Here is a 27,614-nt window from a genome sequence, read left to right as displayed (position 1 = left end):
TTTTGTTGTTCTGTTCTGTTTTATGTCCAGTATTTGACGCTGTGTTGTTGCTGTTTCTCATCAGCGTGATTTGACAAAAGTAACTTCATAGGAGGCTTTGTTATGCCGCGGGTCAAATTGACCCGAGTACATCAATTATACGTGTCGATTTTTCAGCATGAAACTCATTCTGCTCAACTACTAACGGCATTAATCATTGATTTCCCAGCCCCACCAAGTTCCTGATATTTGCATACTTAAACAATAACCCAAGAACAAAATTAGTGTTCCTGAGATGAAGGTCTAAATTTCTCATGTCCAGTATTTCATGCTTGTTTTGATCTTCTTTGTCATAATATATTATGAACCTTTCTTTGTTGACCCAGGTAATAATAATAATAATAATAATAAAGTAGGTCTGTTATAAAAACTTCTTCTCCTCGGCCAGTAATGGTGTCAATAATGTTAGTAATTTGACATATGAAGCATCTTTATTGGGATTTTTGACAGTTTGAAATACTTGAACATGTCAAATTGACCTGGAAGACGATCGGTGCTCCTGAGAAACGAGTGCGCACGTTTCAGCGCACAGCATGTTGGAAGCATGTTTGTTTTGGTGGGCTGCGACAAAGTCTGCTGGCCTCCCGCCCCTTTTTGGCTGGCGCTTTCTCATTTCATTTGTATGGCCCACTTGTAAAGTCGTGTCCCCACATGGTTTTCATCTGGAAACAGGCTTTCAAGACCCCCCCCCCCCCTCCCAAACACACGTCCCCTGCACCCCAATACTCGACTCCACCTTGAATTCGTTCCAATGCCACACCTCCTTCGTGTTTTTTTCCTGAATGGAGAGAAAAGAAAAAATTGGGAGACAATTCTGATGACAGCATTGTTGACAATGTGAGCCCAATTTTGATGAGTTCTATCAATCTTTTTTTTTGGTAAGTGGACGAACAAAAAAAAATCAACAATTGCAGGTGTTGCGCTTTGAGCAATTGCTACCGTGGAATTCAGTGAAATGGAAGCAAATGTGCCAGCCAGATTGGCGAGACCAGATGACGAAGCTCTTCGGCTTTCCACATCCAGCGCGACATCAAAATCCGATCATCGTTGCGAGGATGCGCCGAGACTTTTTCTCACTGTCCTGTCAAAACTGCCGATGGTGTGACGATGCTATTTTACTTCGCCCTCCGTGTGTCCTCTCAGTCTGTCCGCTTTGTTGGGTTGTGTTTCTCGCTCGTGGGTCGCTGTTCCCCTCTGGCGAGCCTCCTGCTCCTTGTTAGAGGCCAGACGGAAACGTTTAGGCCGAAGCCCACGGGAAGCGAGCGTGTTGCCTCACTTGGCCGCTCGCTTGTGTGAACGCTTAAAATCAGGCAAATTGGGGGGGGGGGGGGTATGGGGGGGTAGCTCAATACGGAAGCAAAAATCATAGTAACCTCCATGATTATGTAAATGTTGTTGAAGTGACGAAGCACAATATGCTGCACGGCAAAGAGCGTCAATTAGGCTCGTTCAACATTACGTTGTCAAAGTTAAGCACGTTGAATCGGTGCACATTTATATGAGCAGGAATTTTGAACGATGGCTTCTTTTTGAATTGAGGTTCATTTTGGTCAGAAAAAAAACTTGTTTGGGGAACATTTTTATGTGAGAAGGCCTCTCGGGAAAAAAAAATGCTTTGAGCTTTGAGCGTGATTATTTCCAAACATCATCGTCTTTAATTTCATTTTCTCCGATTGGCTGACAAGTTTGAGTTCAAAAGGTCGCACGGGTTGAAATTCTGACACATCAAAATGGCGCAGATTCAAGCGTCCTCATTTGCCCTAAAAATTGGATTTATAGAAAGAGAAGACTGCAGTGAGGATATGGGACCCTCCTTTTATATTGTGGGTCAACATGACCCCGTTTTAACGCTCGTGTGAATTGGAGTGTAACAAATGCAATGAAAATGGTTCATTTCACATTTTTGCAACAAAGCCTCTCTGCGATTTTGTTCCCATTTGATGCTTTTGGATTCATAAAAACACGCTCTGGATCTCGTTGACCCAGTGACATTATTGCCGTTTGTGACAAGGTTCCGTCACGGCCAAAGATCATTTACTCGTGACTATGCGCTCGTTCCGTTTTCCTTTCACAACAGATAAAAACACAATTTGCCTTGAGATGTAATCGAGTTTATAAAAAACACAACAATTGCATTCGTGGCTTACACGCTCGTCATTTCAATCGTGATGCAGCAAATACCTCACGTGGTGCCAACTGCTCGTCCGCAAGGAGCGCAGCCATTTTGGTTTAAGCGAGTCGTGGCACGTCCCCGCTCGGGTTCTTGTACGCTAAGCCGGGCCTGCCTGATCTCACGCGCGATGATGGATAACAGACTCTCCCGCGAACATGGGACCGAAACGCCACAGGGGGTCAACCCAGCTCAATGCCCTTTGACCTCACAACTTTTCCTAGCTCCTCCCCCCACTTTAACATCGTTCTTTGGCATCAAGATGCGGCACAATGCTGACAAAGTACTACTTTTCTATTAGACAGAGCTATGGCTTTGTTATGGCAGTCGATGGCTTTAAAAAGTACGTTTGTTGCATGCGGCAAATAACTCAATTCCAGTTGATAAATATTTTCTCCATTTGTTGTTTTCCAGGGTTCAACAAAATCCTCAAAAAGCATGGAGTCACGACGCAGACCTTCCAGGTAGGATCTATGTTTTACTCTTGTTACGTCATGGGTCAAATTGACCCTGAAACATCAGCGGTGCTCCTGAGAAAATCCAGGATGGTTAATATAACAGTTATTGAAAGAGAGATGATCATTTCGATGTATTTTTTTCTTCAGACACAAAACGCCCTTCAGTGGGAAGCTGCAAATCACACGCCTGACTTTACTTGATCGCAACTCATAAAACTTCCGAGCTGAACTTGATTGAACTTTCACAGCTAATCAAAGAGTTATTTCATGCTTGTGAAAAAAAATCAGTGCATTGAATGCAATTCACTTCACGCTTTTGAATTTGAGATACGAGTGCTGTTTAGCAGCATTGAAATCAAACTCACTTCACAAATAGCAGCAGTTTGGCAGATCGTCAACAGTTGCTCCCAAAAAAAAAAGACACCTCATACTTTTAGAACAAATACATACATACGTCTGCTAGCTTAATGCTAGGACATCATGAGAAACGCCATAGAAGGGCTGACAAATAGCATCGGTGTCACAGTGTTTTCACCCTTTCAGCGACATTTGAACACCAATTGTGGAGCAACGCATGCAACAATCCTCACAAGCATATATTCTTTATCCTCTATGAAGAACGACTATATTCTTGCGGCTTGCGGACAAAATTGCTGTTTTAAAAATGTGAAGTGCAACATTTGATGGTGAGAACATGTTTTCTCGCGTCCGTCCATATTTGGCAATGAAGAATTTCCAGCAAGCAATTGGAGCGTCTCCAGATGTGGAGCAGTTTTTGCTGTACAGTAAAAGCGGGAGCCGCTCTCCCACATGTTCTCAGCAATTTCCTGCCTGTGGGCCCAATGTGGGAAATATGAAGCTGTCTCCCGAATCACCCACACGTTACCTCAACTTGTAAACCTGGACAACAAAAATCAAGTGTGCTTGTGAGGAGTGCGACATCAATTTCAGGAGATGACGCCAAGTCTCTGCTCGCCATTTTAGCTTCGCTCTTCTGTTGGGGGGGTCAAATTGACCAAGATTGAAATCTTAGGATTGAATAGGAAAACTTCAAGTCCGACAACTGGCAAGTGTGCCATTTAAATCTGCGCCGCCTTTCTGTGGAACAACAGTTGGCACAAAACTAAGACAAAAAACACACAAACCACAAATTACTGTTGTGACCATATTATGCAACTGGTCTTATGTTTGCTACACAGTCGATACAGTATATTATAACAATGTTTCCCCCCCCCCAAAACAAATCCCTCTACCCTCAAGCACATGTATTAAAATCACATGCGGTGGATTATTTCCAGCGATTACGAGGCATATTTTCCAGTCTGCTGCTTGACTTGCAATGGGCCACCTTGAGTTAACGCTCCTGTTAAGAGTGCACCAGCTCGTTGGTCACTTTGAGAGGTGCAGGTGTAATCGGCGACAAAGAAATCACAATACGACAAAAAGCAAAACAAGACAGCGCCATCGCCAACTATTTGACCAGTATTTAGTGAACAACAAAAGAAACTCGAGGTCAAAATATTTGACCTTCGTGTCATGTCGTGGGTCAAATTGACCCATTTGAAAATGTGGAATTTTTTATTAATTTTTTATTATTTTACTTATCTTTTTAATATGGTTGACAGACTAAAAGATGTTGAATATTATGAATGTTATTTGTATTTGAATTTTGTTGGACTGAAGCAATCACAACATGGAGATAAATAATCCACGTGTGAGTATTTGCAAATTCCAAAATAATTTTTAAATAAAACAAGAACAAAAAATAACCTAGTATGCCACAGGATAGCACATATATTTATGTTAGACATGGTTTTGGCCTGAGTGACTAGTGACAAAGTGAGTTTTTCATCAAATGGAAGCATTTTGTATTTAAGCCCCGTGTTACATTATGTCGCGGGTCAAAGTGACCCGTTTAAAACTGTAGGAAAAAATATTGAATGTTAATTAAAACACTAATTATATATATATTTTTAAATCAGTTGTATGATTTGTATTTTTGTATGATTCAACAGTCATATTGACCCAGGAAAATTGCTGGTAAAAAAACTAAACTAAAACTAACCGTGAAAATGTTTTTGTGCATTGTGAGCAGGAGCATGAGTCTGCTGCAGTCCCTGGAGGAGAACTACCAATTGGACCTGCTGTACATCACCGAGAGGATCATCTCCGTCTCGTTCCCCGGCGGCGCCGAGGAGCCGAGCTACGCCGCCAACCTGCGCGAGGTTGCCTCCATGCTGCGCTCCAAACATGGCCACAACTACCTGGTGCGCTCCATCTTTGATCGCGTCACTTTTAGGATAAGTGACTCTTGCCCAAGATGGGCTGGGACCAGGGTCCAGCTCAACCGTGCAATAACGACTTTATAAAGTGGAAAATGTGTGACTTTATAAAGTGGCAAGTTTGCTAGAAAAAACTTGTACATTTGCGTCTTTATAAAGTGGAAATTTTGTGACTTTATAAAGTGGCAAGTTTGCGTGATTTTTTTGTTGTAAATTTGCGACTTTATAAAATGGCAAATTTGTGATTTTATAAAGTAGCAAATTTGTGACTTTATAAAGTGGCAAATTTGCTAGAAAAAACTTGTACTTTTGCGTCTTTATAAAGTGGAAATTTTGTGACTTTATAAAGTGGCAAATTTGCGTGATTTTTGTTGTTGTAAATTTGCGACTTCATAAAATGGAAATTTTGTGACTTTATAAAGTAGCAAATTTGTGACTTTATAAAGTGGCAAATTTGTGAGAAAATAATCATAAATTTGCGACCTTTTAAAGTGGAAAATTTGCGTCTTTATAAAGTGGAAAATTTGTGACTTAATAAAGTGGCCAATTTGCGAGAAAAAAATCGTAAATTTGCGACTTTATAAAATGGCAAATTTGTGACTTAATAAAGTGGAAAATGTGCGATTTTATAAAGTGGAAAATTTGCGATTTTATAAAGTGGAAAATTTGCGTCAAAAAAAATCGTGAATTTGTGACTTTATAAAGTGGCAAATTTGTGACTTAATAAAGTGGAAAATTTGCGGCAAAAAAAATCATAAATTTGTGACTTTATAAAGTGGCAAATTTGCGGGGAAAAACAACAACCGTGCAATAATGTCCTACTTATCTTCTCCCCTTCTTAGCTCTTCAACCTGAGTGAGAAACGTTACGACATCAACGAGCTTCATTCAAAGGTAAACTTGATTGCGAGCGAGCATTCGGCCTTCTGTCCGCTGTGGCTTGACACTTGCTGCTCCCTCGCGGGCAGGTGTTGGATTTTGGCTGGCCTAACCATCACGCGCCAGCTCTGGATAAGATCTGCAGCATCTGCAAGGCCATGGACACGTGGCTGAGTGCAGACAGCCACAACGTGGTGGTCATACACAATAAGGTGAGACAAAATCAAATCAACACGCTTGTCACATGCTTCCTGAAAGGGGACGTATCATGCAAAATGGCTCGTCGGCGGATAGTTTGGGGTCTGCAGTGCTTAACTCGTTCACTCACAGCCATTTTCACTGAAGCAACCCCCTTTCGCTCCCGTCTGTTTTACTGGATTTTGACTGATTTTGCAAGGCCCACAGAATATTGTATAAAAAAAAGTATATTTCTATCTGTTTCCGTTTTGCAGCAATTAGCGTTAGAATATAGCTAGGTTTCATCATTATTCACAAATCTGCTTAGAACTGTGAGTAAATCATACAACATAACATACAACATTAAAAAACGGATAAATACGTCTTTTAGAGTATGCCGTGGGCCGCTGACAAATGGATGGCGAGTGGCAAATGGCCCCCAGGCTGTAGTTTGGACACCCCTGATTTAAACAAACCAAGTCACTTTGTAACGATGGTCTGCTAGCATAATGCTAAAAGTCAATGCAAAACAAAGTAGACAGGCTAACGAAACTAGCATCAATGTTGCGAACTACATTTCCTCGAGACCAGCCCGCTAGCTTCATGCTAACATGAATGGAAAATGCCATTGACATGCTAACTTTAGAAATAAAAACCGCTTACTTGTACTCGCCATTCACGACACCGTTACACATATTTTAGATTCCGCAACTCTCTCGTTGAAGCTTTTCCTGGGGCCCTGGCAACCCCCCCCCCCCCTCCCCGAGGCAACACTGCTTGTGTGAAACTGTCATTGATGGCAAGTGGAGGCAACACAAAAAAAAAACAATACAGTCAAATGTCATACTTGACAAGTGAGCTGACCAAATTTTTCCCGTTACTGCTCAAGCGTCACATCATATTCCATATTCGCGGCAAACCACGTTCATCATCGCCCCAACAGGAGAACGATTTTGAAAGTCCCAAATTTGACTCTGATTGTAAGACGTGATTTGTAATATAATCGTTGGCACCGGCACCCCAAACCACTGCTCCCTTGTTCCAAGAAGCTCCCCACAGTTACAAACAAGGCGGTTGCCACGGCAACCGCTGTTTGTTTTTCCAGGAAGTTGAGTAACATGTCTGTAGTGGGCTCGGAAGTTTCGGTAACTTGTCACTAAGGAGGGAGATTTTGTTTGGGTGTCCACGTGTTGTCGCGCCTCATGTCACTAATAAATGCCACACAGCATGACATCATTTTCAATTTTTAGTATTTGGACACATTTTGGGGCTTTTGATCAGGAAAGATGTTACATTTGTTTTCTCAAGAACGGCAAGAATGCTCCTCAGCCCATTTGACCAAAAGCACAGCGAGCCATTCATCATGTTGTGCTGCACATGAGTGAAAAGGACATTATAATTTCCACACGGGTCAATTGAACATGAACCATCGCTGATTGCGTTTCAGGGCAACCGAGGAAGAACTGGAGTCGTGGTGGCGGCCTACATGCATTACAGCAACATATCCGCCAGGTGGGTGTCCAGACTTTTGCAATCAGTTATGTTGTGGCGGGTCCTGGATGTTTACTGCAAACTGGTTTTGGATGTTGTTTAATTGTGCGTGTGCATGTTTGTGCAATGCAGCGCTGACCAAGCTCTGGACAGGTTTGCCATGAAGCGCTTCTATGAAGACAAAGTGCTTCCTGTGGGTCAACCCTCGCAGAGAAGGTCATCTTGTTTATATACATGTATATTAGGGGACACACGTCCTGTTATGTGTGTTTCTCAGAAACAGCAATCATGATCAGCGTGTTGAATTTGATAAAAAAAAGAAACATACACTTGAGTTAAAAAAAAAAAGTATAATTCATGTTTTTATTGATTTTTACAATTTATACAAAAACATAAAAGTAGTATAAAGTATCAATAAACTAAATCTGTATATAAATAAACAAACACTGAGTTTCTTAACTAACACATTGACATGATATTAAAACTCCAGTCAGATGCTGAAGTCTTTGCACGTCTTAACTAAAATGATATCATTAAATTATTGTTGTTATTATCAGTATTACATTAAACTTTCTATGGGTCAAATTGACCCAGGATCATGATTGCTGTTCAAATGTATGAAATGAACCCTTTTCATTTCACATGTTCAATAATAAGATGCTTATGTTAACTCATTCACTCCCAGCAGCCATTTTGACTGAAGCAACCCCCTTCGCTCCCGGCTGTTTAACTGGATTTTGACAGATTTTCCCGCTGGCCGTTTTTTGTAATTACTTAAATAATTACATAAATAAATAATTAAATACCATTGCTTTAGGCGGTCAGAAGCTGTATTAAAGCCTTCTGTATGCTTTAGCATAAAAAACAACAACAACAAAAACGTATAAAAATAAAAAAAAACGTCTGAATACGTTTTTGGGTTTGAATGAGTTATTTGATCGTCTTGTTAAGCTTCATTACTGCGAAACGTATGAATTTATTTCGAAAAGATCTTCCTGCCAAGATGAAATTCAATGTGTTGGGCCGGTGCCGTGCAGGTATGTGGAGTACTTCAGCGGTTTGCTCAGCGGTCACATCAAGATCAACAACAAGCCGCTGTTTCTTCACCACGTCATCTTGCACGGCATTCCCAACTTTGAGTCCAAAGGAGGTACGCGACGTACGCGCACTCGCATGGGAAATATGCAGCAAATGCTCACAAACGGCCGAGGCGCTATTTTTTTATGATTCTTTCTCGTCGTCATCAGGATGCCGTCCTTTCCTCAAAATCTACCAGGCCATGCAGCCCGTCTACACATCTGGCATCTAGTAAGTCTTAATCACGCTCAAATGCTTTCACGAGAATGCGGGGACAGTCAGCTTGTAATAGTTCAGTGGTAATAATAATGACAAAAAAAATGCTCATTTTCAGTTATAGCTTCTCCCCCGACGCTCGTCTTCCCTTTAAGACATCACGATTTCCTCTCAAATGAATGCATTCAACTTTGCTGCAGGCTCTTGTTTCCACAGTTGAAATCTTTTGTAAGATTTTCCCACGATGGTTCTCAAGGACTGATGCAATCCCCTGTTTTCAAGTGAGATTAGAGTTTTTTTTTGCAGTGAGATCATCACCGTCGAGCTTTTCGCTGGTCATGTAAAAAACAGGCCATGTGTACATTTCATCATCAAGTGGCACTGTTGACCGGGTTGCGGCCATGGATTTCTTTGGCCACTGGGTGGCAGTGGAGCAACAACATGGAAGCTTAATCATGCACAGACTATAAGATTCAAGAACAGGAGGCCTACTATTTACTTTACATGCAAGTATATATCCTGAAAAATAGGAGAGTTACGTTTTTGAGTTGCGAAAAAGCTCTCAGTTCTTTTTGGCCTAAAACGGATCATGATGAAATAAATAAATCCATTTCAAGACTGCCAAGTTTGCGTCTCATTAAAAAACAATAAAAGTCATTCAATGGATTTTGCTCAAAAACAAGGACTTAAATGGCATTAAGAAGCATTAAATAAGATGTCAAAAGGCGTTCAGATATAATTATTGTTATTTCTTATTTTACATGCAACGTTGAGTCACTAGAACACAATTAAGCAAGAATAAATGTGATATGTATTTGTGACGAGTTGTAATTTACAATCAACCAGAGGTGCTTCATGTTCCAAATAGCAATTGCTCTGAATTTGAAAAGAAAAAATGTGTGTTCCCGTCGCCAACATCCAACATGAAACACTAATGTCACCTATTGGCAGAAAACTAACTAAATTAACTAAACGTAACTGTTGACCGTATCTCAATGATTTACGTACCATCAAATGACTTTATCCATGAACAAAAAGCATGTCAAAGTACATTTTCAGTACACAGCAATTTGAATCGATGTTTTTGCTTGTTCGTCTCTGACAGTAAAAGGTTGACTCGGAAACATTATCGCTATTTCTGAAAAATAAAGCCATCGGGAGGGTTACAATCCAAACTGGACAGGCGGCTCTACTGTTTTTCTTTTTACAGTAAATGTGTGAAATGGCGAGCAGGCCGCGCCCTTCTACCTTGAAGCCCCCCCCCCCCCATATGGCATTGCTTTGCACTTTTCTTGCTCACGTGCTCCCTATTAGCACTCGGCAGCCTTTGATCCACTGCTGCAGTGGTTCGACAGCCATGTCGACACTAATGCCCCAAATTAGTGCGACTCTGTGATTACGCCGCTTTGAAAGTGGAGACAATTGGAAGCAGATGATGAGCGCCGCCACTTCACAGAGCGGAGCGAGCGCTGGAATACGATGTACTGTAGATTCCAATTGAGCGTCTGGACTATTTTGTCTCTTTGTCTTTGGCAGTAATGTTCAAGGGGACAGTCAGACGAGCATCTGCATCACGATTGAACCCGGCCTACTTCTGAAAGGGGACATTCTGGTAAGACGAAGAAGCGACGGATGCTTGCTTTTCAGAAGGCCGCCTCCTGGATTCAAGCCGACTGATATATGACCCATCTGACATTCCCAGTGATATTATTACATTTTCCGTACAAAACTTCCAAGTGTTCCAACTTTTATAACGGTTTGTTTCCAATATTTGTGTCTTATGCGAAATCAATCTTGAGAAAAATGCACTAAATATTGATCGAACTGGTTTGCATTGCTTGTGATAATATTGAATAATTCAACACACCCAGGTTCAAATTAACCCCAAGAAAATAATTGCTGCTCCTGAGAAATGAAGATAATATGCCGGCGTTTGCCAACATGCCGTTGAGGGGTGATCATGCATTTGTACTGATAATAATGATTAGTAATAGAGTTTATGATAAGATATACAATAAACCATTTTTAAGATGGATTTTTGTCAAGATTTGGAGTCTGGCACGAAGCGTGATCTTTAACTGCGCAGGGGCAGGCTACAACAAGTGTTGGTATCTTATTGTTGCCCTGAGAAATTCCCGTAACAGGAGGGTTAAGAAAACCAGGATCAAGTAGGAAACGGGATATTCATTTGAATGAAACACTTTATGGCTCTTCAGTTTAACAGAAAAGGATTTTGCAGAAAGGCTACTGAATTGATGGTCTCGACTTGTTAAACCCAGATTAACAGCATGTCGAGATGATTTTTATTGTCGAATAAGGAAGAGGAAATCCTGTTGTTGTTGTTGTTGGGGTTTTTTACAACTTGCCATTGGATGAATGTACTGAGAGCATGTGGAGTTTATTGTACTTCGCATTCACAGAAAAAAACATGCAGCCATAAAAAATGCGGTAGTGGAGCTGGCTCGCTTTATTTAAAGCCCTTCTTAGCAGTCAGTGTCAAAATATGTTGGAAACTATGACACCAACGTAGCAATCTACGTTTTTATATCTTGCTTTTACTCCTCCCTAAAGGGAAATGGTCTTGGAAAAGGTGTTAATGGAGCCCCGCTACTTGCTAAATCTTATTTGATGGATTTCTTCCCGCAGCTCAAGTGCTACCACAAGCGTTATCGGGGTCCGTGCCGGGATGTGATTTTCCGGGTGCAGTTCCACACGTGCGCAGTTCACGATTTGGGAATCGTCTTTGGCAAAGACGAGCTCGATGAGACGTTCAAAGGTAGGCCGGACCGACCTCACCAAATTCAGCGATATTAATCTTGCGTTCGGAGATTTGGGGAGGCCTCAAAACAATACCGACACCATCGAAAGCGGGCGTCAACGTTTCGAGGATCCACCATTAAAAAAAATGATTCGATTTGATTTTGACCATTTCCTGTTTGCAGATGAGCGGTTCCCGGAATATGGCAAAGTGGAGTTCATTTTTTCTTTTGGCCCAGAAAAAATGTATGGTAAGAATCAACAAATAGTTTTTAGCCATACTACACTCGTTTGTTTGTTTGTTTATTCTGTGAGATTCACATGCCTGCTCTGGCTCTTCGTACCTCTGGCCAAGGTATGGATCACCTGGAGAACGGGCCCAGCGTTTCCGTGGACTACAACACACAAGATCCACTGATTCGCTGGGACTCTTACGAGAACTTCAATCAGAATAATGAGGACACGACAGAAGGTGGGTAGCGAGATAACAATGGTAGTTATTACAAAAAAACGGCCAGCAGGTGGCAGCAGAGTATAAGAGATCAACCAGGGCCATGTTGCAAAAAGTGTTTTCAACAGATTTGTGAATAATGGTTAACCGTAGTTATATACTAAAGCTAATTGCTGCAAAACAGAAACAGATACAAATATACTTTTTTTCCTAACGAAAAAAAAGACTCTAAGGTTTCATGTTTTTATAGCAATAGAAAAAAGTATTCTGCTGGCCTTGCAAAATAAGTCAAACTCCAGTAAAACAGCCGGGAGCGAAGGGGGTTGCTTCAGTGAAAATGGCTGCCAGTGAATGAGTTAATAGAGTTGGAGCTACCAAAATGGAAAATCTGTAAAACGCATCCTGCCGAGTGCTAAAAATGGAACCTGAGCTCGCCGTCGTGTGTTGGACGTCATTGAAAACCGCACGCTTGATACGGAGAGAAATAACCCCTGGAAGCTGCGGGAAATGCAACAAGACTCAATGCTTATTGTCCAGCACGTGAGCGCTGACTTTGCGTTTTGAAACGAGCGGCAATTCATTTTGTGGCCACGTCGTAAGCTGGCACAAGAAGCCAAAAGGTCTTGCGGGGCCGCGCGCGCTTGTGCTGCTTGTCGAAGCCCCGCGCTGCATTCCGGCTTTGCCGCAGGCATGCGCCGAGTCTGTTGATTGGATGTTGGTCACTCCGCCAGCTAAATGCTACTTTCTTCATCGGAAGCGGTGCTACGCCCTTCGCCACGGCGGCCACCGTGTCACTTTGCCAAACATTTTAGGAGTGTCAACATACTTAGCCCCCCCCCCCCCCCACCCCCCCATTTGTATGTCTGGTTTGGCTGTCTAGCAGTCTGCAGAAAAGGAATTCCAAGACCACCTCGGATTAACTATGTTTATTGTTGTGATGTTTTTCATACATGTATTTAAGCTTTATTTATCCATGTCAGCACGGTCAAAAACATCAAACCTTGACCCCCATCGCCATCTTAGATTCGTGAAGCTCAGCAACATAAATGCAGTCAAAGAATAATAAAAAAAAAAAAAGGCTTACATCTTCTGCAGTAACACGCTGGAATTTTGTAAAAACAAAACAAAAACAAAAAGAACTTGAGTTTGTGCTATTTTGACCTGCTAATTGAAGGCTTTTCAAGCTTTTTGGCGATACATCAACATGACCACCTAGTAGCAAGGTTTTCTTTCTCTTTTTTCTTGTGAACTGCTCGGTATCGCACAGATTTACGTCTATAAATGCAATTTCTATATTTTTCTGAGCCCATGACCCCTCCCCATGTTATTTTTATCATGTCGTCAGAATGTCAAAGGTCGCTTGGCTATCACCGCTCATTAAGTGTCTACACATGAGGTGGCAGTTGGAAATAGTCTTTGCTAAAATAGAATTGCTCGCCTCTTATTCTCTTCCCCAGAGGAAATGACATTCTGGCTCGTGTGTAGCAGTCGGTCTCAAAATGGACTCCATTTGCAACTAATTATGTGCTGCTAGCTGACGTCCCGACAAATTAAATTATTTATTTATTTTTAGAACAAAAGGTTACACTCCTAATTATTTATTTGTTGATTTACTTACTTACTAGAAAATAAAGGCATTCGTTCCAGAAAATATATAAAAGTTGCATTTTGCTTAAATTCACATTCTCAGTTGACTACACGAGGACTGTAATATATGATATCTTGATAACTTTCTTGGAAAAGCAAGACTTCAGATTACAATTTTGCAAGCCTGTAAAACTAATTCTTGAAAACATTGACTTTTCCTTCTTGAAAAAAAAATGCTAATTTATCAGGAAATGTTCCAATTTTTTTGTCTGTAAAAACATTCCTTTGTTATTGAAACGTTGCGATCTCTTTCTAAAAAATTGGCAACTTCATGTCGAATTGAACGCCTTTATCCCACCGAGGGGCGAACGTTTGAGGATGCTACCTAATGTTGATTTCATGTGAGGGTTTATTCAAGGTCACATTGTTTCCTAAATGTTCTCTAAACGTCCTCCAAACAGTCTTAATGTTTTTTTTCTTTTTTTTCTTTCTTTTTTTTTTTCTCTTTTAAGATGTTTTTTTTTTTTCTTGTTGGAAGGAGAAGAAAAAACAAAGACAAAGAAGAAAAAGCCAGGTTGTCCCCTTGAGAGTGATGATACAAACAGCGTCACGTGAAATGTTTAGAAACAGCAAATATTTCTGCTCAAGCCAACATGTGCCATTTCAAATTACACATTTTTTTTTTTTTAGTTATTGTTGATCTCAGCATTGCGCTGTGCCGCCTGTGCGGTTTCTGGTTTCAGAAGATTGATGTTGACCTTCATCGTGCATTTTTGTTAAAACAGCAACAGCTGCCGCAGCAGCAGCACAATGCCAACATTGGGCCTTCTTCCACACCATTCCGACATAAAAAACCCACCCGTAATCCCGAAATATTTGCACGTTTTTACAATGTGCCGTTCCAGTCTCAGCGCTCCCGGAATGTTGCTTGCGTTTTAAAAGTTCAACATTGTTGCTCCGTATGTAGTGTTTAGTGAAGTGTAATCAACATGAACAAAGGTTCATCTCACAAATATAATCTTGAAAAAAATCAATAAAACAGGATTTGATCCACGTTATAATACTTCTTTTGTTCTCAAAATCCGGATGTTATTGAGCTTTATGTTGTGATGCATCAAAATCATGTCCGAGTTTTCAATTGTAACAAAGAGAAGTACAGAAATTGGTGCAAATGATACAAGATGACAGAAACAAAATCCGCAAAATAGCAGGACTGCAAACCTGGAAGCCAAGATGGAGGTGGGATTACTGTAATTCAAATTAAGAGCAAGCATCCGGTACAAGGTGAGGCCAGATCTTTGACCTTCTGATCGTAAATGCCCTACAAAACCCTTGACCTGAAATCAGGCACTGAGCGTAGACGGTTAAAAAAAGACCGGGGCACTTTATGAGGAGTGAAAATGTTAGCACGAGGCTATTGGTTGAGCAGTGCAAGAGAAGGGATGTGGTCCCGTTATGGGCCTTTTTGTCACAGACCTTCTTGGAAGAACTTTTTTGAGGGCATTTGATTGATTGATTTCTTGCAAAGGCCAGTCTAGAATCAACGTCCTTTTCTTTAACCGATGGAAGTTATTATTCTTTTGGTTGGGTCTCAAAATGCCCGAAAAGGCAAAAAATGTTCATGTCCTTGTGAAGAAAAAATCTCTGTGGCAAGTTTTAAGAATTGATGTCAAATTTGCAGACGTGTCTATCCCAACAGGACATGCAAGGATCCGTTCCTGAATTTGACCATTTTGGCTTGAAACAGGGTGAATTCTAGGGCTCCTCCACTGGGAATTTGTTGAAATGCGCCCCAATCAGAAGCAGGAATCCGAGGCAGATGGGTGACGCTAACCCGCGCAGCATTTTTTGCCGACGCCCTCTCATGTGGGCAGAATCCCAGGAAGTAAGAGGAAAAAGAAGAACAAAAAAAAAAGCTCCAGTCGGCAGTTTTACTAAATCGAGGATTTGCCGTGATTCGCTGTTTGCAAATGTTCTATTTATTTTGTTACTGCTCAGCTTTTCATGATTGTATCATGCTTGTTTCACTCTTGAAGAAGAAAATGAAGAACTGGGAAACAACTTGAGAATTGATGGAGGCTTTGCCTGTCCCAAATTCCACCTGACATTCAGTTTTCTAGTACATTCTTTGGAGCCATGTTACAAAACACTAACTGGTCCAAATTGGCACAAGGCTCAACGCAAAGTTACAGCGTTAGCAAAGTGAAGATTAAGTAACCAGCCAGTTATCGTTTACCAGGAGTAATTTGTTGTATCAAGAAGCATTCAATCCTGTTCACGTGTGTCTCTCGATCTCCCGGGGGTGAAGGTTTCCTTTTTGTCTAAATGCACATTAGGCAGAGGGACAAGCCCTTTCCCACGGTTGTATCTTAGCCAGTAAAAGGGCCTGAACTGACCAAGGAAGACATGTCTTACCTTTTTGGCACTAGTGCAAGCAGATACCTTACAGTCCATTATTATTGAGGCCTAAAGGGTACACGAGTTAAGAGTAGAGGACAGGAAAAGGCTTTTGTCCAGTCACTGATCCTGGCAATTTTGCACTTTTTTCAACTGCTGTCACAGAAGCTGGCGACACGAGGAAAAGTGTGAAGCCGTCTCCTGCCGCCGTGTGTTTCAGACTGATTTTAAAACGCAACCCTTTGGTCGTTTGTGCTGTACTTGTTCTGTTCTGTCAATGAGAAACATGCCTTGCCTTTTTGGCACTTGCATTATTAGCAGATGCCAGTCCGTTATTACTGAGTGAGGCCTTTTGGGTACATTAGCGTCGAGCGTGTCATCGCTTCTCGGACCGAAATAGGATTCTGTACCATGCACCCATCCTGGCAATTTAGCAGTTTTGAAGTTGGCCAAACAGAAAAGCAAGGATGTGAAACAGCCACTGTGTTTGCGACTCATTTCGAAAGTAAAACTATTTGTTCCTTGTGTTGTATGTCTTGCCTTGATTAAGGTGAGCTTTTTTTTGAGCAAGGGAGTCATGCTGACTGCGTCAGAATGTGCCCACGGGCAATGGGGGTTGTCATGCCAACAAGCCTGGCTCTTTGGCAACGGTTCAGGGTTGAGGCCACTACGTTCCTTTGGCACAACAATGCTCTATAGATTGTTAAATATAGCGCTTATCATATTTTGAGAACGGCATTACCCCGATGAGATGTGGAAGGGGAAATGTGCTGGCAATAGTCTTCGACGCGCTGAGATTTTTCGGGAGCTTTCGTCAGCTTTGACGCCACACATGTTGTTGGTCTGCTGGCATGTCAGCCAAGACTGTCAAATGAAGGCTTTTGAGGCCAAATTTAACACACAAAGGCACTTGTTCTTCCTGTTGTGACGTCTACCCTTTTGCACTCCACTCAGCGGGCTGCTCAGTGGCATTTATAGTACAAGTCTACTAAGCTTGCAATGGAAACCAATGGCCAGTTGTCGATCCTTCTTTTTCTCAAAATGCACATTGACTATTTGGCTGGTACATGTCGTCGTTATACCAAGATAAGATTTCAGCAGCGATATTGTCTAGGTTTTTAGAAGGGGTTATGTTTGGAATGCGTGAGTGGTCTGTAGCTTCCCCGTGGAGGCAGCTTTAACCCAGCTGTGGGCCAGACACGCTCCACCTCTGTCCGTTTTGTCTCGTCTTGTTGTTTATTTTTACCCAGCCAATCTGTCGGAAAATGCCAAAGGAAAACCATGCAGATCTTTGCGCTTTGAGCGGAAGAACCACAGAAAGCCTTAAAGACACTGATGTTTGTCACAAGGGCCAGTTGGCGTTACTGACTAGCATGACATTGTGGAGGTTGGGGGTTCGAATTTGGATGTCGAGTTTGCATGTTTGGCTCATTGAAGACTTGAAATGGCGCATAATGTGATTATGCTTGTTTGTCTGTATGTGCCTTGTGATTGGTTGGTGACCAGTCCAGGGTGGGCCCCATCTCATGCCCAAAGTGAGCAGGGATATGCTCCAGCTCACCTAAGACCCAAATTAGGACAAAATGGATGGCTGGACGGACGGATTGTACCCTCTACTCTGAAAATAACAGTTCAGGTTCTTAGTGTTTGTTCTTGATCAAGGTTCACCGTCCTAATGTCCTTCTGCCCCAGATTTTTCTATCAGCCTTTCCCTGTGCAGAATCACAGCTGGGATAGATTCTATCCCAGATTTTGTGCAGAAGAGTCAAGGTATACAACCTGGACTGATTACCACTGACACCCACACAAGCACTGGGAAAATACGAGTCACGACAATTAATGCAAAATTGTGTTTCTTAGGAGCTTTTATGGATCGGGGACGGACATATTTAATCTGAAAGAACACACATGTCAATTTTCCAGTAGTTTTACTCGAACAAGAGCCTTAATGGCCTTCTTTCCGTGTGTCTGTGCAAGCTATCAAGGACTGAGACAATGACACGCTTGTGTTTTTTGCTCATCCACCAGACTGAAGTCTATGCTTCGACTCACCTCTTGAATCAGACGCTTGCGGACAACTCTGCAGATTATTCACTATTCACTTGTTCCCTAAGGCACACCCAACCCACCGCAACGCGACTAATGACTCCTGATGGTTTTTCAAGAGACTATCCAGAGCCAAACATGTATTTTTGTTTGCACTGTGTAATTCCAGGTGGCATCGGCATTTCATTTCAAATTGTATTCTTTACCGACAGTGAAATCAAATTTTGGAAAGTTACAGCTCATACCAAAGCAACAAGGTCTGTTTTTGCTCAATATCAATCGTTATTCGTCTTTCTTCTCCTGCCCACTTTTAAAGTAACCTTCATTCCAGTGGCATTGGACTCTAAGTGCACTCAGAGACATTTATTGACTCGTATGTTGATGAATATTTCATAAACTGAGAGCTTTTCTGTACTTTGCTTACATTTGCTGAGGACCTTTTTTGGTTGTGGATTGGGTCAGAGTAGCAAACTGAATTTAGATGTACTTGACCTCATCTATAAGCATCTTGTTTCATTTCCCTCAACCGCATACGACATGCGATTAAACTGTCAAATCCTCATGAAATGTCCCCCTTGAAGCTTCTTTTTTTATTCCTGAATTTGAATGCACAAGATTTGTCTTCGTGTCCATCTCTAAATGCTTGTACTTGTAATCAATAATCCGTCCCATTGTCTTATTACTGTAACATTTGTGCTTGGTAGGCAGGCGCCCCCAACTGTTAAACTAAACACCCCCCACTCCGCCCTCACACACACACCCTTCCTCAAGATGTTGAGAGCGTGTTTGCCGATGTATGACACGTGCTATTTCCGCTGCTAAAGCGGTTCTGTTGCCACGGAGTTCACAGTTCATAGTTGAGAGATTAAAAGGTCACCCAGGTCCACCACCTGCCCCCCCGCCCGCCTACAACCTTAAAATATCCGGCTGTGCACCACACCTTCCATGCTTTGTGTGTGTTGTTTATCTTTAATCCTTAGTTGTACTTTTGTGTGAGTTTTATCTGCAAGCGTCTAGACAAGAGGATATGGAAGCTTCCCGGTGGGATGGCTCATCTGTTGATTTTTCAATTTTTTTATTTGCCAGTCTGAAAAAGAACATGCGTAACCAAGCGGTCACTTCGGCCAAAACCGTCACGGTCCACCCTCTTCACTTGTTACGTAATTGATGAAAGCTACGGGGTCAGAATGGCAGACATTCTCCTCTTCACTAGTGGAACTTGGATCGCACAGAGAAAATACATTTACCCCCTGGAGAGTATGAAAAGCACGCTAACACATCACGCGCCCACATGCCTGTGTTCTGTGGGTCTTGGGTCACTGCCTCCGACATCCAAACAAGCAACAAAGAGGAGTTCACAACACAAATAGTCATGGCAACGAGTGTAAATTGCCAGATTAGATTTCCTCAAGTACAAATGTGTGGATACTGCGGACACTCATGAGTCACGTCATTCTGAAAAGTAAAGATGGCGCTCGAGAACGAGGAACGGCAAAACTGGGGTCTTTTTTAATAAGTAAAATATGTCAAGTATCAGCACTAATGTTGTCACAATACAATGAAGGGAATTGCCGTTTTTAGGAAAAGGTCTCTATTTGTTGTCGGAAGTGAATTATCCCACCTCTTGCAAGAGGCTCCGTTATCTTGTACAATGACAAAGGCTCAATTGTTCTGCCTTGTTCTGGTCCACACACACACGCGAAGTTCCTGCATGGTGATGTGTACACAACGTGGGTGATGTGAATGCTCCATCAATTCAAACTCTGAACATTGGGGTCCTCGGTTCTCGACAGAGCTCCGTCCCTATGGCGGTGACATGACCCAGATAAGTCAGAAGCACCTTGTTTGACCTTTTAAAAAGCAGTTTTTCATCATGAAAACTTCTGCTTATAAGCGTTATCAACGGGAATGATGCAACTTGTAATGGATAATATTTTCTAGTTGAGTTAATAATGAGAAGAATCAATCTTTTTCTTCATAACCAAACAAGCCCGAGGTCAAATTGACCCAAGAACATTACTTCTGTTCCTAAGAATGACCGTCAGAGGAGGAAGGTTTGGTTATCCGTACTGTACAGTATTCTCCCTCTGTCTTGAGTAGGATGGATGGCGTTCTCCCTCCTTTGGTTGCCACGATACGAGTGGGATCCGCTGTGCGTGCTTGAAAGGGAAGCACTTACTTGCGGAAATGTCAATACCGACATTAACATGCAGTACGTGTGTAGTCGTTCCACTCAATTCAATTCGAGTGGCTTTGCAAGACCTAGAGGGGCTTTACGTCCTTCTCTCAAACTGTCACTTTGTGTGCAACCCCCCCCCCCCACCAGCCCTCCACATCCACAGTGCAAAAGCTGTCTGGGACCTCCCACACATAAGTCAATGAGCAGTGAGTGAGAGCGCGAGCGCTCTTGATCCACACAGACAGACAGACCGTGAGACAGGGGGGCGAGTGGGACGGGGAGACGGGACGGTGATCAGAGCCAACTCCCAAAGTCTGTGATAGCGCGTGTTCCTCACTGGGGACTCCACCATTTTAGTTTGGGGCTGGCATCCACTGCTTCAACAGGTAGGGGAACCTCCTTCCAATTCCAAAGTTTTCGCAGTAGAAAATTAAACTGAGTCCTCTGATCATTTGAGTCACATTTGGATTGAGCTCCTGAATTCGAGACAGTAAGACGAGATCTTGCTTCAGTAATTCTATGTTGATCGGCGTCAGTGATGCTTTTTCAATGCATTAGCGATGCTGCCTCCAGCCTTGACACTAGTTATCAATTTTCTCACTTAATTCTTGATGAAAGACAATGTATGACTGATTCTGTTTGGTATGGATATAACAGCGCTAATTCATACTTTCCTCGAATGTTGGCATGGTAAATGATGTTGATATGTAGCCGCATCGTAGAGTTTTATGTTTCCGGAAGCCAGAGGGAAGTGTCTTAGATATAATTTTAGCCCTTAACTGTGAAATTGGAAGACTTGTTTGTGAGGAACTAATCCAGATGCAAAGAGGCTTTGGTCACTGTCAAGTGTTACACGCTGTTGATCTTAATGCGCAATGCTGAATTGGGTAAATTATTGCCCTGGCTGTAACTAGTTTAGCTTTTTCATTTATTAATATTCGTTGGTTTACTTCTTTGCTCCACCAAAGACGGTGCAATTCAAGAACAATTTGCAAAATGTCAAAAGAAAAAGAAGCCAGCAAATGTTTAGGGCTAATAAAGGCTGCCCTGTTGACAGTGTGAGCCAAATGTGTTTTTATTTGCTGGATTCATTGAATCGTTCAAGTCTTCCATTCAGTGATTTGAATCTGATGCCTGTTTTCTGCATTTGCTCAAACTTGTATAAAGCACCGCAACAAGCAATGCATCCCTGGGCATTGTTTAGGTGGCACCGACTTTTCTAATTGGCTTCATGAAGCAGAAGGCAGACTTATGTGATGAAATACTTTTTCCACACTGCATGCCTCAGAGCTTACTCATTTCCTGAAGTCAGTAAAATAAGTGGACGTGAGCCAGAATTTAACTTCAGCTGTTCTGGCAATGCCCACACACTTTCCCTATACATCGGAGCTCAGGAGTTCCTAAAACCACAACGGTGTAGCTTTGAATGCGCTTGTCTGACCATCAACCCTTCTTGTTGCAGAAGTCATCCACACCCAAGGACCTTTGGACGGGAGTCTCTATGCCAAAGTGCGCAAAAAAGAGTCTGTTGATGGGACCGTCACGGTCAATGGGCACCCACCCACTGCTATTGAACACACGCTACCCGCCGTCGACCACGCCTTGTCAGTGAGCAGCGACTCGGGGAACTCGACGGCCTCAATTAAAACAGACAGAACGGACGAAGTGGCGGCAGTCCATCCTACTGTGAACCTGCCAAGTGTTCCCACCGTTGAGGAGATACCCCAAGTCCATCTCCACAACCAGCAACCCATCAGCCCGCAGGAGAAACAGGAGCTGGAACAGCTCCTGGGTGGACTGGAGGGACCCATGCATCGTCAGGGCTACCACGTCTCCCCGACTTCCGCTGTCGGCGGGATACTCCACAGGGTGCCCGTTCAGATCCATGTGAACGGTCACCGCAACATTGACCGGGAAACGGACATTTTAGATGACGAACTGCCGAGCAGTCAAAAGGCAAACAGCGTGGACAGTCTGGGCACGTTCTCCTCCACCGACGGCCGAGCCACGCCGGCAGACCTCTACTATCAGTCGGAATCCATCATTAACGGCCAGGACCACGTGCCGTACCTGGAGCGCAGTGTTGCGGAAAGCCCAGTGGAAACAGTACAGTCGCAAATTTGCTTAACAGACAAACCCGTTACACTGACTCGTAATGATTCTGGACCTGCAACTCAGAATCTGTATCGTTCACAGTCACTTGGGACAGATACACAGTCTATGCCCGCGGCTCCCTCCCGGACCACGAGTAGCAGGGACGCTGTCCAACGTGGTCTCAATATTTGGCAACGGTTCGGTGTGCCTGAAGAGCCTGTAACCGAAGGACTCGCTCTCTGGACGCTGCCTTCCGCAGTAGCGATGCCGGTTCACCAGAGCCTTCCGCAGTTCCCTCATTGCCACAGCGCTTCACAGGAAGACATTGAGAAATCCATAGAGACGCTCAATCTACTGATGTTGGACTTGGAGCCCAGCCGTTCTTTCATACCAAAATCGCAAAGTGCTCCTCTGAGGGAAGCTGGTGTTGTCACCACGCAGCCATCCTTCTTTCAGAGCCAAAGCAGAGCTATCTATGAGGTGGATCCTCCTCCGATGTCCAACCAGGTCAGCCAACAGTCACCCGTGAACCCCAGCACGCCGGAGCCTGCCCCTGTGTTCAGACTGAAAACCGCAGGAACCAGTCCTTCTTCACCAGCTTCTGCAGCTGGTCAACTCCAGCTCAAGGCAATCGACACCTTTCAACCGAGCGCTTCGTCTCAGTCCACGGAGGTCTTCGAACCCCAAACAAGCCCAAAAGCTGCTGGACCAACATTGTCCTCCTCAAGGGACTGTGAACCTGATCAAGTCTTCAACGTTGAAGGAATGGTGGCTCAAAGAGTTGCAGGTAAGAACACAAATGTATTTTTTCTGTGTTTCTCATGTAGTGTAGTGTTTCATACACTGGAGCTGACTCCCATGCGGATTTCATTGGTAGCATGACCTAAAAACCAGTTCAAAACAGAAACCCGACACACTGTCCCTCACCAAGACCTCATAGCAAAACTAGGACGGTTCAGTGCAATACAAACTAAACTGCCAGTTCAGTTTTCTGGTTTCTCATTCTTGTCTTGATCTTAGGACATCAGCATTTCTTTTTCATCGTCATTACCTTTCATTCATCTGTTTACCCAGAATACTCAGCACGTACCCGAATGGTCACCTCCAGAATTTCCTCTTCTTCTCAGTCTCACTACCTTTCGGGTTTGTTCCCTCGTTCTATTGCAACAAATTTCTGGAGTGTTCCTGCAAGTTCTCGTCCATCCATCTGCTTTTGAGTGTCTTTTGTTTGCATGGAAATGTGTTTGTTCCCAAGTCTAACATCTGATTGCGCAACATGTCGCTGCTCGTTTAACCTTCCTGTTATGTTCTTGCTCAGGAACAGCAATAATGTTCCAGGGTCAGTTTGACACAGCAAATCTTGAATTATCCAAAAATGTTAGAAAAGGCACCAAAAAAATCCCCTAAAACATGCAAATAGGTGGACTTTTAGCAAGCACTGCGTATATGACACTGAAGTCAAGCAGTAGTTTCATACCTAAAAACTACTGCTAACATTTTTGTAACTTTAAAATGAATTAATTGGACCCACAACATAACCAGAGGGTTTGTTTAATCTTCTTCTTTTTTTTACACAGTGCATTAGGTCCACTGAAGACTCTAAATTGTCCATAGATGGGAGTGCGTTTTTTGGTATATATGTTCCCTGCCAATAGCTGGCAACCAGTCCATGGTGTACCCCGACTTTCTCCTAAAGTTAGCTGGGATAGGCTCCCCCACCTGAAATAATAAATGGCAAAGAAAATGGATGAATTAGCTTGACTCTAACTGTGTGCCGGTCTCTTTTGGCTGAAGCGTGACGCTAGCGTTCGTCGAATTGTGTTGATGCAGCAGTGAGTGTTCCCAAGAACTAACAACTGGCCACAAGCGGCCATTACTGAATTTGAGCTCACTTAGGTGGATACCTTCACAGGTGTCCGTACCCGTGCGATTTCTCTGGATGAGCCGGCAGTTCTGCCCCGGCGCAGGATCACGAGCGAGGATCCACAAGACGCAACCTCCCCTGATGTTCCAGTCCGTTCCCCTGTTCGTTGCGTTTCTCCGGAGTTTGTCAACGCCATCGCCATGAACCCCGGCGGACGGCCCAAGGAGGTACAAAGTCTTCTGTAACATCAATGAGTTAGTTACGCTGTTGAAAGACTTTTAGGGCCTGAGCACAAAGCTTTTTTTTTTGTAGTAGTCTCAACAAAACACTGTATATATTTTGTAAGTCATTTTGTAAGTCTTAGATCCCTGGAACATTTGCAGATCAAAAAAATGCCCTCGACAAGATATATTGAATGACAAGAAGTGGTTCGTAAAGTCAATTTGTGCACATTTGCCGTAATCGGAAGTAGCGAGGGGCCGTTCATCATCGCTTGATTTTGTTTTCCTGAATGTGTTTTGGTGTGATGTTTTCCCACCTCAGAGACACATGCACAGCTACCGGGAAGCCTTTGAGGAGCTGGAGGGTGGGCCCACCAGCCCGACCCCCGCAGTTGGTGGTGAGGCGCTTCCCCAAACCCCCGCCTTCCCCACCTCGCCGCAAACCCCTTACTTCAACCTGTGTAAGTCTGCCCTCTGGCTGGCACTGTGGCGCTCAGGCGTAGTTCGCTTCATTGAGCTCACGGGGTAAAATACCTACCTTTACTTTTAGCGATCACCAACATATTTGAATGAACTGTTCTTTCTTGAAATGGTGATAACATTTTCAACATTTTGATTGGATAATGAAAATGTTCTACATTTGTCTCATGTGATGTTCTCTCACTGTTTGCCTTGATTTTCTTCGGCAACACCAAATGTTATGTTGTGAGTTCACTTTAAAGAGTTTTGCTGTAAATAGCAAAACTTGTGAACGTTTCACTATTAGTTAAGTAGCGCATGTGACATAATGTTGGTAAATTGATTTAGGCAGAGTCCACAAATCACATTGGCGAGTATCCACTTAGCCTGGTGCGTACACAGCCCACAGTTAAGAGGGAGATGTTGTGCTTTGGTAAGCGGGTTCCATCGTCCCATGTCAGGCATGTACAGTTAGGACCCCGCCCCCTTCCCACTCCAACCCCCTGCCTGAGTGGTCCTTGAAGTGGGGTACACACAAAAACGATTTTGAACATCTCAAGATGAGTTTTTCAAACGTGGGTTTGCGCATTTGAGGCAACGCTACTTTTTTTCTTTTTTTTAAATCATACTTTTATTTGTACTAAGACTCCTCATTTGAGGAGCAGTACTGAAAGGTTGGCTATTATTTAGTTTCTCATCACAATCCCCCCCAAAAATCTGGGGCTCGACCCACCTCGTTGTTGACCACGCGCAAAGTTTGCAATCACAAATTTTTGGCGATCCCGACCATTTGACGAGCAAAGACGATCAGTCAGGATAAACATAAATTGTCAAAATATCGGTAAGTGTGTACCCAGCTTTGAGTAGCGATCAAACCCTCCCGTTTTGTTGTTTCTCAGGAAGGAGGTCCATTTGTCCATGTTTAATGTCATCTATCCATTTTGGATTTTGCTTATCCTCATTTGAGTCGCACTCCCATTTACACGCGGGGTCAATTTGTGCCGTGCGTGTTAATATGACAGACTGTAAATGGGAAGTCAACTTGAAAGACAACGCTGAGGCTCATGTTGTGTTGAGTTTGTTGCGATGCCACAGCGAGCGCATGTTCTGCTCCCTCCATCAGAGCATGAAGCATGACCTTCAACCCTGTGCAAATGTCTCAAATGCGGCATTTGGATGTGACTGTCTTGACATGCTGTTTACCTGCTATGATAATTCAATCAGCATTAGTGAGACAATGTTGACATCATACAGACAAGAGTTTGGAAATGTGCTGAATTTGTGCTGCCGTGCTGGGATATGATGTGTCTGCCGGTAACAGTTGATTTTTTTTCATTCATTTTAGGTCGCTCACCTCCGGGTCTTGCTAAGACTCCACTGTCAGCCCTGGGATTAAAACCCCACAATCCCGCCGATCTCATGCTCAATCAAACCGGCTCAGGTTGTTGTTACTTTTTTTTCCTTTTTTGTAAACTAAACTGTGATCAGTGTTAAAATGCAATCATTAATAGCAGTGCTGATCATCTTAAATCCTATTCACTCTTCTCTGTACTCCCGCTTAGGCTTGACGTTGAAGTTCTTTAAGTTTTTATTATTCTCTGGCTAGTGTTAGCCTCGGATTTATTGGAAAATGAACGTAGCGCATCTGCCTCAAGGTCAATGAGAATTTGTATAGTTTATTTTAGTGTGTTAGCAAACAAGCTTTCAAAACTTCAAGCAACGGGGAATTCCAACACCCTTGCTTGGCTTTGTAGGCTTCACCCTTACAATTTTTTGTGTCTGTGAATTATTCCCAACGATGCCTCTCAGATGATGAGGACGAAGAAGGTAAGCATCTAAAATGAGATGCTAACGTAATCACCTCACTCCAGCCATGCATCCTTCCCTCTGTCTAGGGATGTAACGATAACAGCAATATCGTCATAGTCATGTCATGATATTAAAAGCAGGACATCTGGTCAAAAAGCCAGGTTGATTTCCATTTGTGCAGTTCTAGCACCCTCTGGTGGTTAGTTTTTTAGTGCAGTTTAATTTTCACAAGGCATGTTTAAAATCCACGCTAATGGTCAGATGAAGGGGAACGTAATATGCTTGTGAATCGAATCTATATGTGGAGGAAGTCAATGTGTGCGTGCATGAGCAAGCACGTGCCTCATTATAAAGCGTTATTAGAGATTGGAGGTTGTTTATGTGCATTGCTGTTATGGACAAAAGCACAAAATTGTGTTTTTTTTTTAGTATGAGCTCTTTTTTTTTTTTTTTTTACAATATTGTAACCTTTTTTTATATCGCCAACCTCCCCACAATATCGTGACAATTATCGTGACGTGAGCATCTTATCGTGATGTTTGAATATCGTTACATCCCTACTGTCCAACACAACCCTTTGACCAATAGCCCCAATGATCCCCTCTCCCATTTTTCACGTGGCATTCAATTCAAAGTCAACAAACCTGTCAGGAAGCTGCGGTTTCTCATGATCCCTTTCTCTCGCATTCAGCGGCCAGAAGTTACGTGGAGACGGTCGCAAGGTCGGCCGTTGCAGGCGGAGAACAAGCCACCGCACCCCGAAGCCGTAGTCCTCACGGAGACCCGACGGAGCGACCGAGAAGTCCAAGTCCCGTCTCCCGTGCCCTGAACTCGCCGTTGTCCAGTAGCAGCCCCATCCAGAGCTCACTCGGGTGAGAGTGCTTGCCGTTTCCGTCCAAGGCCACGTCGTGAAAACGTTTACGACTTTTGTTCCCAGCGGAGGAACTGACTGTAAGCATGTG

General features: G+C 43.1%; 1 protein-coding gene across 19 annotated transcripts in view; it reads left to right on the top strand.

The window, feature by feature from the left end:
* Positions 1-27,614, top strand: part of tns1b (tensin 1b) — an 88,805-nt gene that overhangs the window by 53,084 nt on the left and 8,107 nt on the right. For 7 of the 19 annotated variants that reach the window (XM_086091950.1, XM_086091946.1, XM_086091948.1 and 4 more), the window contains 18 exons: positions 2,624-2,673; positions 4,760-4,934; positions 5,792-5,842; positions 5,917-6,039; positions 7,452-7,516; positions 7,628-7,711; positions 8,533-8,645; positions 8,743-8,803; positions 10,325-10,400; positions 11,435-11,564; positions 11,731-11,797; positions 11,896-12,017; positions 21,668-23,086; positions 24,212-24,390; positions 24,707-24,845; positions 26,189-26,284; positions 26,653-26,670; positions 27,344-27,524. In XM_086091950.1, coding sequence (XP_085948076.1) covers positions 2,624-2,673; positions 4,760-4,934; positions 5,792-5,842; positions 5,917-6,039; positions 7,452-7,516; positions 7,628-7,711; positions 8,533-8,645; positions 8,743-8,803; positions 10,325-10,400; positions 11,435-11,564; positions 11,731-11,797; positions 11,896-12,017; positions 21,668-23,086; positions 24,212-24,390; positions 24,707-24,845; positions 26,189-26,284; positions 26,653-26,670; positions 27,344-27,524 — 3,149 coding nt within the window. The remainder of the gene's footprint in view (positions 1-2,623; positions 2,674-4,759; positions 4,935-5,791; positions 5,843-5,916; positions 6,040-7,451; positions 7,517-7,627; positions 7,712-8,532; positions 8,646-8,742; positions 8,804-10,324; positions 10,401-11,434; positions 11,565-11,730; positions 11,798-11,895; positions 12,018-21,667; positions 23,087-24,211; positions 24,391-24,706; positions 24,846-26,188; positions 26,285-26,652; positions 26,671-27,343; positions 27,525-27,614) is intronic. The other 12 variants (XM_086091947.1, XM_086091942.1, XM_086091958.1 and 9 more) reach the window with 8 other exon arrangements.

Source organism: Leptonotus elevatus, chromosome 12 (assembly GCF_054856555.1).
Source record: "Leptonotus elevatus isolate MCC_2025b chromosome 12, RoL_Lele_1.0, whole genome shotgun sequence".
NCBI classification, from domain to species: domain Eukaryota; kingdom Metazoa; phylum Chordata; class Actinopteri; order Syngnathiformes; family Syngnathidae; genus Leptonotus; species Leptonotus elevatus.
The sequence above is the reverse complement of the archived record's forward strand: the minus strand, read 5'-3'. Positions and strand labels throughout refer to the sequence as shown.